The following is a 12,795-nucleotide window of genomic DNA, read 5'->3' on the forward strand; positions in this document are numbered from 1 at the left end:
TCTCTCTCTCTCTCTCTCTCTATATATATATATATATATATATATATATAGATAGATAGATATTATATATTTGGGCTGAAATGAGATAAAAACTATGAGAGTTCCCTACCCCCCTGTCACCCCCCATGCTCCTGCAGGAGGGGGGAGTAGAGGAGCTGAAGGAGGCAATCAGTGCGTGAGAGCAGGATCACTGGCTCAATCTCCACAGTGTCAATCCACCCCACCCCAACTACCGCCACCCTCCTCACCTGCTCCATCTGTCCCTCAGAGCTGCTGAGCCCAAAACACACACACACACACACACACACACACACACACACACACACACACACACACACACACACACACACCACACACACAGAGAGTGAGAGTGAGAGAGAGAGAGAGAGAGCACACACAAAGACACAGTCACACACATGCACTACCAGTCCAGTGTAGCTACGGAGGAAATGTGCTACGCCATGGCCTTCTCTGACAACATAATTACCTGGAAATACATGGGGAGGGATGGTCTCACTGCATCCTGCAGGCCCCCCCCTCCCACAGACACACACACACACACACAAAATATGACTCCACTCCCCTCAACGATGCGGTCTTTCAGTTTGCCCTTGTCCTGTTTGTCTCCTATTAGAACCGCCATGCTGTGCTTTTAATCAAAGACCCGCAGTGCCAAACCCACTCATCTCTCTCTTTCTCTCTCTCTCTCTCTCTCTCTCTCTGTCTGTCTGTCTCTCTCTCTCTCTCTCTCTACCTTTCCTGGTGCCCTCTCACTCACTATCTCTCTTTTTTCTCTCTCCCTCTTTCTTACTCTCTCCTACTGTCTGTCTATCTACATCTACCTCTCTCTTTGTCTCCTAATCACTCTATCTATTTCTCTTTCTCTTCTCTCTGTATCCCTCTCTCTCTCTCACTCACTCTCACTCACTCTCACTCACTCTCACTCTGTCTTATTGGACCCAGAGGCAGGGACAGTCCTGGTCTGTGCTGCTCTGTGCTGTGCTGGTCTGTAGTCTGTGTGGCAGGTTCTACAGTAAGTGTTGGCTCGTGAGCGGGAGGCCAAAGACATTTAGGTGGGAGCTAATTGTGACTCGGGCTGCGGTGCGGTGCACGGTAATGATGGTGTGGTGGCGCGACTGAACCCCCCTCCCCCACCCCACCCCAAAAAGAGGAAGAAGAGGAGGATGAGGAAAAAGGCGGCCCAGTGCCAGCAGTCCGGTGGACACAGGCACTCCATCACTGCTTCCAAAATAGGTAATTAAAGGGCCACCTGCCGCGGCCACACAGGAGAGAGAGAGGGGGGGGGGGGGGGCTCCAGTACAGGAGGTGCGACTCACACTTCCCCCAACATAAACACACACACACACACACAAACTATATACATACACACACACGCACACACAAACAGACTCACACTCACCTCTGCAAGCACACCACTCTAATCAAAGCATTATGGCTCATTTTGTCAAGGCTTGCCCCAGTCACTCTGCTTTATTTATTATGCCTAAATGCCACCTCAGGAGGAAGGCACAGGGGAATGGAGAAACAGAGAGGAAGAGAGAGAGAGACAGAGACAGAGACAGAGAGAGAGAAAGAGAAAGAAAGAAAGAGAAGAAGACAGAGGCGGGATTACTCGATCATCTGGCTTTCAGGCGGTGCCATCTCTTTCCTAACGCGCCCCCCAGCCTGCCTCGGAATAAAGCTCCCTTTTAATTAGAATTTCCACTCTCTCCAGCTATTGTGCTTCATCACTGCTACCCCTACCCACCCTCACCAATATCAGCACCACTACCACTCTCCAAATATCCAAGCTATCCAAAAAGTACGAGTGAAAAATACATGAGCGCGCTGGCAGTCAACACTGAGCCAGACAACACAGCAGTCTGTTCTGCTTCACTGTTCCTCAGGGAGGGTCAAGCATGTCCTTCTATGAAGGCCTTCCCTCTTCCTCTCTCTCTCTCTCTCTCTCTCTCTCTCTCTCTCTCTCTCTCTCCCTCCCTCTCTCTCGCTCCCCCCCTCTCTCCCTCCCCTCTCTCTCTCTCTCTCTCCCTCCCTCTCTCTCTCTCTCTCACTCTCTTTCTGTCTCTCAGGCCAACAGGCTCATGTGTTTGTAGTGTGTGGAGTGATGCTTGGCATCAGCTCTGCCTGTTTGTTTAGAGTGAGCCGGGGCGGTCTGATGGAAATATGCGGTGTTGTGGCGTAGAGAAGACATACCCGTCGTAGTTGTCCAGCCTGCACTCCTTCAGGATGGACAGAGCGTGGCCCTTCTTCTCTGTGACTGTGAACGCAGAAGAAGAGAAAGATTGTTACAGAAGGACAGTCACAAAAACAACACTTAAAAACAGCGCCGCTAGTAGCTTTAGCCAGTGTTTGGCAAATGGAATGTGGCGAGCATATGGTCCTGGCCGTAAAGCAGACTTTATGCTCACACGCTGTTTGCATTTTTAATCGAGAAAAGAGCGTTTTGGTAGAGAGAGACTGGTGCTGGCGTGTGAAATAAAAACAAGGTTGGGATTGTGAGGGCTGATGGAGATTGTTTGGTTGCTCTGTGTGCTATTTCTGAGGCTGTGGAGAGCTCCTCTGCATGGTGATGCTGAACAGAGCAGGTTTACATCGCAGTGGAGGGACATGGGAGTCAGTGTTAGGATGGGGTGTGTGATGGAGTGTCATGGAGGAGGGTGGTGGTGTGTGTGTGTGTGTGTGTGTGGGTGGGTGGGTGGGTGTTGTTCATGAGGAGAGGGCGGGGGTTAGGTGGGGGTGACACACACACACCATCTCCATCTCCCTAGAGATGCTGGGAAACTGTCATTCTGCACCGCCGCTGCCGTGGCAACCACCTCTGCCCACACACACACACACACACACACACAAAGAAATACACACACACAAACACCACACACACACCGGGGAAAATGCCAGCGAAAAATCCAGGGGAAGCGGGGTGGCTTGCCGCAGATGGCACCCCTGTGCCCGTGCCCCACTTAGCATTTTCTGGGGCACCTCCACCAGCGGGGCGAAGCCCAGCTGCGCACGCCACACACACACACACACACACACACACACACACCCATCAAAATCCTCCTCACTGACTGATGTGACACTAGATAAATTTGTGAAAGAATGCACATCATTACAAGCGTGCACGCACACCCACCCACCCACACACACACACACACATGAATGTTTTATGCCTGCCCCATGTCTGCCACAGTGAAGACACATTAAGCAGTACCATGTGTCTGTGTGTGTGTGTATGATGCATTGTGAACAGGTACCTCACACACACACACACTCACACACACACACACACTGAACGCTCAGAATGAGGATTATTGCTGCAATGACCAGTGTGCCAAGATGAAAGACAAAGTGAAGTTTTCAAAGACAAGTATGTTTAAAAACAATCTACACCAAACCACTCTGCATGTCACACTGTCATGGCAAATACGACCCAATCTTCATTTTCCTGACAATATGCTTTCAGGCATTTTGAATAATGTTTTTTTATAGCGATATCCAGTCTGGCTAAGCCCATTTTCACAGTCACTCTTGCCTCAGGGACAACTTGGCAAACATCTACGTGGCCTGCAATGCCAGTCGATGACCTTTAGGGGGAGTGTGTGTGTAAACCAAACCACTGGCCAAAGAGTGCTGACCAGACAGACTGACTAGCTGGAACTGACCTTGTCAATCTGATCCCCACAACAGAGGCACTTTGTTCCACAGTTTATTCACTTAGGCTGCCTGAGCCCCGCAGGCAGGTTCATATACGGCCCACAGGACCAAAGAGAAGCTCTGATAATACAGTATTAACTAACGTTACACACAGTGGACATACTATCAGTCATTATCATGCAAATGCAATTGCTTAGTCCTCTGATGGGATTAAAATGAACTTTAATCTCCAACATGGTCTCATGAATTAATATTTCTACTGTACGCTTTATTTATGTGGGGCAGAGTCATAGTGCCCTGTGTGTTGCAGTTTAACATGCACTGCATATCTTATTCAAGTTTTGATTGGATTGTTTCGTATTTTTGTATGTGTTTGTGTCTTCACTTCACTTCACCTCACCAGCCATGTGGACTTCCAAGAAACCTTATGATGCATCTTAAAAATTCTTGTAACGCGCAGTTCTCATGGATTTTACAGAAAGGACAGCATCAACCAAAAAAATACCTACAGTAGAACAGAAAATAAATAAATAAATAATTAAATAAATAAATAAATAAATAAAAACCTCTGTAATCAACCTCTAAGTGACTCTCTGTGCCGCTGTAGTGATCCCAGCTCCCCCTGGTCGGTGAATGAGATCTTTAATTTCTATTAGGCAAAGCGTCTTTTAATGGCTCCGCCTCGACACTCGCTTCACCACCAGCACCACCAGCACCACCAGCACTAGCGCTGCAGCGCTCCACTCCACCAGCACCACCAGCACTAGCGCTGCAGCGCTCCATTCCACCCGCTCCCTAGGAGCACATCATCAGGGCATACGGATTCTATTACCACTCAGATGGCTGCGAGAGTCAGGTAGCCACATTCATTAGCGCCCAGATTTGCGGGATCCCCTTCCCAAAATGCAGGGGGTGTCTGCCCACTCTGGGAGAGGGAGGGGGGTAGGAAGAGCAGTGGAGGGGAGGGGGGGGGGTCAGGGGTAGAGGGGAGGAGACATACACACACACACACACAAACAGACACACACACACACACACATACATACACACACATATACGCACACACACCCCCCTCCCTGGTCGTGTCAGAACAGATGGGAGCAGCTCCTCCCCTCGGGTAGGGTTACTGAGGGGAGAGAGAGACGGACTGCTGCTCCAGTCATCATGTGTGTGTGAGGCTCGCACTTAAGACCCTGCACCCCGCGCTTGGATACAGCTGCTGCTCAAACCAAACACACACAGACACACACACACACACACACACACAGGTACATAGATACATGTTCACATACAGTACACACACATACCCACACACACACACACACACACACACACACACGCGCGCGCGCGCGCACAAACACACACACAGGTGCATAGACCGGTACATAGACACAACCTCACATACACACAGATAGCCATTCAAACACACAGGTACATCGCATACAAACAGGAAGACACACCACACACACACACACACACACACACACACACACACACACACACACACACACACACACACACACACACACACACACACACACACACACACACACACACACACACACGCGCGCGCGCACAAACACACACACAGGTGCATAGACCGGTACATAGACACAACCTCACATACACACAGATAGCCATTCAAACACACAGGTACATCGCATACAAACAGGAAGACACACCACACACACACACACACACACACACACACACAGATATATATATATATATATATATATATATATATATATATATATATATATATATCTGTGTGTGTGTGTGTGTGTGTGTGTGTGGTGTGTCTATATATATATATATATATATAGACACAGAGATGCACACCAGATTTGTTTGTTGTAACATCTCTATGCACCTATGTGTACATTGACACCAAATCTCATTATATCCAGAAGGCTTAATTCATATGCAAAACTCTTTCTGACAGCTCTCATCACTGGGGTGGGAATGCAGCATTCTTCCACCTGGGTTGGCTGATGGTCTCGGTGGGGAAAAAAAAAGACAAAAAAAAAACACACATGCTGATAATATGAACACCATGCAGCAGCACATGTCGTTGTGTGTGTGGGTGTGTTTACATAAATGTGTGTGTGTGTGAGCATCTGTGTGTGTGTGTGTGTGTGTGTGTGTGTGTGTGTTTGTTTAAATAAATGTGCGTGTGTGAGCATCTGTGTGTGTGGTGTGTGTGGGAGGCATGTGAGATGAGTGTGGTGCGATGAGGGGTGAGTGATCTGCATTGAGTGGAGCCGGGGGGCAGACATTAATGCACCTTACCCAGGAGTAGCGCCTCAGGGCCCACAAAACCTCTCACGCACACAAAGCCCACCCCCCCCCCCCCCTCCCCAGCCCCGAGCCCAAAGCAGAGGAAACTCTGCCCAGCGCTGCCCTGATGGACTGGCACCTGCTGGCCTCACCCGTTACCTTCCCTTCCTAGTGCCCGAGCTGTCTACTACATCATCTCATTGCATATTTATAAATCATATGGTATGCTAAATATTTAGAGTGATAGATATTTTGAATTCTTACTTGCTAAATGTTCTGTTACTCTTACTAATTAGACTGCAAACTAGCATTTCATACATGTTATTGAGGAGTGTTTCACACAGTAGTGTTATGTCTCAGTGTGTGTTTGGGAGTGAGTGGTATCTCTGGTACAGTAGCATTGTGGTGGACAGAGCTCGTTCTGAGGGAAAAGGTGCTACCAAGAGTGATGATGATAACGATGAAGATGATGATGATGACGCTGATGGTGCATGATGTGCTCTGAATCCCTATGTGTGCTCAGACATGCGACATTCATCATCCTCTACGACGGGACAGCAGACTTACTGATGAGGTCGGCCTCGATGTCGGCGAGCTTGAAGAGCGGAGCCACCTCGTCCATGTAGACCCGCAGGGCCTCCTTCTTATGGCTCATGGGGTTCACAAAGACCTTCAGCGCCTTGGGCCTGTCACGGAAACCTGAGAGAAAAGCCAGGGAAACAGAGCGAAGGAGAGAGAGAGAGAGAGAGAGAGAGAGGGAGAGAGAGAGAGGCATGTATGTGTTCAGATTTATTGTATAACTGCTTTGGCAATATAAGTGAGCTTGTCATGCCAATACAGCATTCTTGAATTGAATTGAATTGAATTGAGAGAGAGAGGGGGGGAAAGAGAGGGAGAGAGAGAAACAAAATATACTGAGGTTTACTTATAATCAGTGTCCCAGTATCATTCTCTTATGAGAGGGCCATTCCCTCCATCTGCTCCTAGCACCTAGACCACCTAGAACCTTCCACCACCATAATTCCTTTCAACCAAGCAGGCTCATCATGCAGTGTCTCTACAGGAGCCCTGAGATGAGTTCTCCTCTGACTGTGGAGAAGCCCGAGCACGTTCCCCACGATCCCCACGTGAGCGCGTCGGCCTCTACCTCTCCTTGTGCGTTCGGCTGTAGGTGTGACACTTTGCTACAGAAATCTCTCTCCTGCAGAGCGAGGGGGCTTCGCTCTCCTCCAATTCAAAAGGTCAGAGCGCTGCCTCCTGTTTACAGTGCCTGAGCCGCTGCCAAGACTGAAGGAGAGTCATGAATAAAAACACCCTCTGGGCCTCCCTTCTCTCTCTTTCTCTCTCTCTCATTCCCCCTCCCTCCCTCTATCTATCTATATCTTTCTCTATCTCTCTCCCTCTTTTGCCGTATGCTGAGTAGTCACTGTGGTGGAACACTGGATCATAATTATCAGATTTAGGGGAGCGTTCGCTCCTGGCCTTCCTGGAGTTTGAGGGGAATCGATGGGACCTGCGGCCCCCCTTCCCTTCCCATCCCATTATCCCTCTCATTGCTCTAATCCGGCCCCCGAAGGTCCCGACCCCGTCCCGTCCTGCCTAACGAGCCGCCGCCCGCCATCCATCCGGCCCGCTGACATCACAGCCGCAGCGGGTTGGTGGAGGAGGATGAGGAGGGTAGGGTGGGGTGGGGGTGGGGGGGGTGAGCCCCAGGTCACGGTTCAAACACAGGGTGAGAGGGGGACACAGGGGAGTCGTGGTCCTCCAGGACGGCAAGGGCAGGAGGAGGCTGGGGAGCGACTTGTGTGGGGGGGGTCAGGGGGTTGGAGGGAATTTTGGGGGGACTGGGGTAGGTGGGAGGAAGAGGCAGTGGGCTGGCAGAGCTGAGGGAAGGGGGCAGGGAGGGAGTGTGGGGCGATGGATGGTGGTTAGGAGCAATGAGGTGGAGCGCTGCAGAGCTGAAGGGCAGGGGTTTGCAGGGGAGAGGGGAGAGGAGGCCCAGCGGGGTTGGGGCAAGTCCTCCAATCCAATCCTGGTCCTCCTCCTGGGGGCCCTGCGCTGTAGCGCAGCACAACACACCGCACTGCTGGGCTGCTGTGTGCTCATCCTCAGCCTGCGCTGGGCTACGCTGGGCTGGGCTACGCTGCGCTGGGCTGCGCTGGGCTACGCTGGGCTACACTGCGCTGGGCTGGGCTACACTGGGCTATGCTGCGCTGGGCTACGCTGCGCTGGGCTACGCTGGGCTGAGCTGCGCTGGGCTGGGCTGCGCTGGGCTACGCTGGGCTACGCTGGGCTACGCTGGACTACCCTGCGCTGGGCTACACTGCGCTGGGCTACCCTGCGCTGGGCTACCCTGCGCTGGGCTACGCTGGGCTACACTGGGCTGGGCTACGCTGGGCTGGGCTACGCTGGGCTGGGCTACGCTGGGCTACGCTGGGCTATGCTGCGCTGGGCTACGCTGGGCTACGCTGGGCTGGGCTGCGCTGGGCTGAGCTGCTCTGGGCTGCGCTGGGCTACGCTGGGCTGAGCTGGGCTACGCTGCGCTGGGATGGGCTACGCTGGGCTACGCTGGGCTACGCTGTGCTGGGCTACGCTGGGCTACGCTGCGCTGGGCTGAGCTGCGCTGGGCTGGGCTACGCTGCGCTGGGCTGGGCTACGCTGCACTGGGCTGGGCTACGCTGGGCTATGCTGCGCTGGGCTGCGCTGGGCTACGTTGGGCTGGGCTACGCTGGGCTACGCTGCGCTGGGCTGGGCTACGCTGCACTGGGCTGGGCTACGCTGGGCTATGCTGCGCTGGGATACGCTGCGCTGGGCTACACTGCGCTGGGCTACACTGCGCTGGGCGACGCTGGGCTGAGCTGCGCTGGGCTACGCTGCGCTGGGCTGGGCTACGCTGGGCTGGGCTGCGCTGGGCTGGGCTAAGCTGGGCTGGGCTAAGCTGGGCTACGCTGCGCTGGGCTGCACTGGGCTGGGCTGCGCTGGGCTACGCTGCGCTGGGCTATGCTGGGCTACGCTGGGCTGCGCTGGGCTACGTTGGGCTACGCTGCGCTGGGCTGCACTGGGCTGGGTTGCGCTGGGCTACACTGCGCTGGGCTACGCTGGGCTGAGCTGCGCTGGGCTACGCTGCGCTGGGCTACGCTGGGCTGAGCTGGGCTACGCTGCGCTGGGCTGGGCTAAGCTGGGCTACGCTGCGCTGGGCTATGCTGGGCTACGCTGCGCTGGGCTATGCTGGGCTACGCTGCGCTGGGCTACGCTGGGCTGCGCTGGGCTACGCTGCACTGGGCTACGCTGCGCTGGGCTACGTTGGGCTACGCTGCGCTGGGAGGCAGCGTCACACTGGGGCCCCAGAGGGAGCAGGTGCGGAAGTGGAGCTCTGCTCCTCCTCCTCCTCCTCCTTCTTCTCCTCCTCCTCCTGCTGCTGCTGTTGATGGCGAGGGGGCTCAGGAGTCAGGCACCTCCAAACAGCCCACAGCCACACAGCCTCACTTCGCTCACACACAGCACACAAACACACACACTCAGCGCGACAACGCTCAACACTGCACTGGGAGCGCAATGGGCAAACATACACAAGGCAGACACACAAGGCAGACACACACACACACACACACACACACACACACACACAGACACACACACACACACACACAGAGACACACACACACACACACACACACACACACACACACACACACTGGTCCAACTTACAGCAAAGCACACACACAAACACAAGTGTAACTTGGACAGCAGTACAAAATATGAGAATTCTAAATTATAGTGTGTAACACATTTCAGCCTACATACACATTGAACTCCTAACTTAAAGCAAAACATTAACACAGGAATGAGGATCAACAGTAACCAATGAGAGATCTGTGTCTAGTGCAGTTTGATTATTGGCTTAGTGATGTGCCGTGGGCTACAGTGAGTCTCAGGGCCTGTAATGTAAGTGTACTCTGATATAGTGTCAACTTTCAGTTGATTCTGATCCACTGATGGCAGCAAAGTGTGTGTGTGTGTGTGTGTGTGTGTGTGTGTGTGTGTGTGTGGGAGGGGGGGGGGGGGAGTAGCGGTTGCTGTTGTTTATAGGCAGCAATGTTCTCTTCCATTTTCGCCGTGCTCAAGCCAAATGAAGATCACTCTGAAAACCCATCTCACTAGGGCGGGCGTGTGCGGAAGATGGGGGGATGGGGGTAGGGATTGGACGTGTGCTGTGTCCTGCACCTTCGTGTTACTATGGCACATAATCCCGTGTTTGTGTGGCCGTGGCAGCGAGGTCCACGACAGAGCGGAGCGCTGAAAGACGATCCAGAGAGTCAGGGGCAGCCAGACTCGGATTTCTCCATTATCAATATCAACTCTGCTCTGTGCTCAAGCTACAAACCAAGACGCTCCGCTGTCCAGAAATTAAAATCAACATGACCTGCGGTCACTGTGTTTCTTTAATTAAACAAAAAGTCAGCTTGACCTTAGTGGGGAGTGAATTTAAAATCTGCACAGAACACGGGGTCACCATTAAAAGGCACCCTGACGCAGACAGACAATGTTGCATTTAACATTGTGCATTGCACTCGCTCAGAAGAAAATGATGTCAATAAGGATCAAATCTTTTGTGTGCAATTAAAAACCTGAATCTCAGGTTACGACTCCTGTTCGTGGGCAGTGCAGTGTTTATCTATATCTATAACCGGACCGTGAGTGCTAGTGACATCCATAAAGTCAGTGCTAATATAATAACATTAATAATTAAGACAAACATGGCTGTTTCCTGCTGCCACCAGTCCACGCTCCCTCCATGAGGTCATTAGCGTTCCTGGACAGGAGAGGGATGATGATGAGGGGCTCCTCCATCCCCTTGACCCCCCCCCCCCCCTCCCAAATCTCTCGGTGCCGTCCATGTGGCTCTTAATGCCCCTGTACCCCCTTAGGCTTGTCCTCTCATTTCCCTGCCTACAGCCGCCCAGCGCTGTGGCTACATCTGCCTCTGTCCGACCGGCCGGCCCTAGTTCCTCTTCCCCCCAACCTCCATTCCTCCCCTCCCCTCCCCACCCATGGGGGGCCCTGGTAGAGGTGCTGTGGTCACTGCTCTGGAGAGCATCTGCACAGGGCAGGCCTGCTGTGGGAGGAGAGGCCCCCATTCCCGGCGCTCCCTCTGGAGGACATCATTTGGCACCGGGGACTACTTTCCCCGTAATCAGCAGTTAAATTACCTGGGCTACCGCAGCTCGGGTTGCACATTGATCTGGGTGACAAACGCAGCTTGCTGGGATTGCCGGTAAGAGCCGGTCTCTTGGCTATAATCAGGGGCAAGCAATGCAACAGGAAATAAATTGGTGGTTATGTGCGTGTGCGTGTGTCTGTGTGTGTGTGTGTGTGCTTCTTCCTCAGTCATTTACCATTTATCCAGCCTTGGTTTTCTCTCCAGCCGGTGTGGTCTAGTTATCTTTGCTATCTTTCACAGATAAATAGCGTAGCTAATCCCTTGTTTTAAAAGTCTTTATAACTTAAAAAAATGACAACCTGAATAAATCACTACTGTATGATATGGAAATAGAGTGAGTGAGAGAGAGAGAGAGAGAGAGAGAGAGATGAAATTGGAGTTGTGCAGAGTTCAGCTCAGTGCTCCATTGACAATACTCCAAAGGGCTTTTGGAGGTGCAGAGAATATTTGCTAATCCTCAGGAACAGATGTCTTTTTTTTTCAGACGAAAATCCCTCACTGGCGCACGGACAGACAGACTGACTGACTGACTCACTGACTGACTAACTGACTGGATGTCTGTGGCTGACTGTCTGATGGGTAAAGATGGCCTCTCATGGATCAGCCCAGATAGGAGTCTTGGGTCTGAGGAAAGGTCACGTCCTCGGAGGCCTGGACTGAAATGAGCACTGGGATTTTATTTGTGTGTGTGTGTGTGTGTGTGTGTGTGTGTGTGTGTGTGTGTGTGGTTGGGCGGAGATGGCTTATCAGTGACGGTGTGAGTCAGGATAGGAGAGCTGGTGAGGAGCACGGGGTGAGGAGCACCACCCTATCCATCCCTATGGCACACTGCTCCTCCTGCTCCTCCTGCTCCTCCTCCTCTCTCTCTCTCTCTCTCTCTCTCTCCCAGCCTCGTCTCCTCCGCCGTCGTCTCCTCTCCTCTTCTGGGCGCGTGGCCTCCATACGGGGGGCCAAACACCCAGACGCCTCCTCAGATCCGCTGCCAAACTGGAGCATCTGGCGCTGTGTCAGGAACTGGCATTAGTGCGCATTAGCGATGGGGGAGCCCCCCCAAGCCCCTCTCCAGATTTTTCCCCTCAAGCAGGGCGGGGGGGTGGGGGGGGGGGGGGGGGGTGTTGAAGGGGGGGATCACTGGGCAGGATCTGCTCCTAAGCCCCTCTGTGTGGGGAAGTAGGGAGTCTGGGCCACTGGGACTGTGGGTCAATACAGATTTCAGCATTCCAGATTATGACACTGATCCTCTTTCCTCCAATCTATTCCAGTTATGAGTATAATTGCTGATGTATAATTAGTTAATTTAATTGCTGCCCTAACACACAGCTCTGGTAATTACAGTCTGGATATAGGTTTGTCAGAATCCGTGCCAAAAATATAATGGGTCATCATTTGCCACACGATTCACATGTAATGTATGTCAGCGATGAGGATTTCTCAGTAGCTGTGCTGTAGTTGGAGGGAGATGGGGTGAATCTGTTTCAGATGGTGGGGTTGTTTGGGTACATGGCGCTGTAATACCAGTGCTCTACAGCCTTCCGTGTCTGTGTCATGTTGCTGCGTGTGTGTGTGTGTGTGTGTGTGTGTGTGTGTGTGTGTGTGTGTGTGTGTGTGTGTGTGTGTGT

The 12,795-nt window shown here is 52.5% G+C and overlaps 1 protein-coding gene across 3 annotated transcripts in view; it reads right to left on the reverse strand.

The window, feature by feature from the left end:
• The window catches only part of cerkl (ceramide kinase-like), a 75,416-nt gene that overhangs the window by 43,636 nt on the left and 18,985 nt on the right, over positions 1–12,795 (reverse strand). For all 3 annotated transcript variants that reach the window (XR_006024520.1, XM_042067597.1, XM_042067582.1), the window contains exons 3-4: positions 6,523–6,654; positions 2,215–2,278 (exon numbers count right to left, since the gene is read on the reverse strand). Coding sequence is in view for 2 of the 3 variants with exons in the window: in XM_042067597.1 (XP_041923531.1) it covers positions 2,215–2,278; positions 6,523–6,654 (196 nt within the window). In the remaining variant the exon portion in view is untranslated. The remainder of the gene's footprint in view (positions 1–2,214; positions 2,279–6,522; positions 6,655–12,795) is intronic.

The sequence above is a fragment of the Alosa sapidissima genome, chromosome 2 (assembly GCF_018492685.1).
Source record: "Alosa sapidissima isolate fAloSap1 chromosome 2, fAloSap1.pri, whole genome shotgun sequence".
Taxonomy (NCBI): domain Eukaryota; kingdom Metazoa; phylum Chordata; class Actinopteri; order Clupeiformes; family Clupeidae; genus Alosa; species Alosa sapidissima.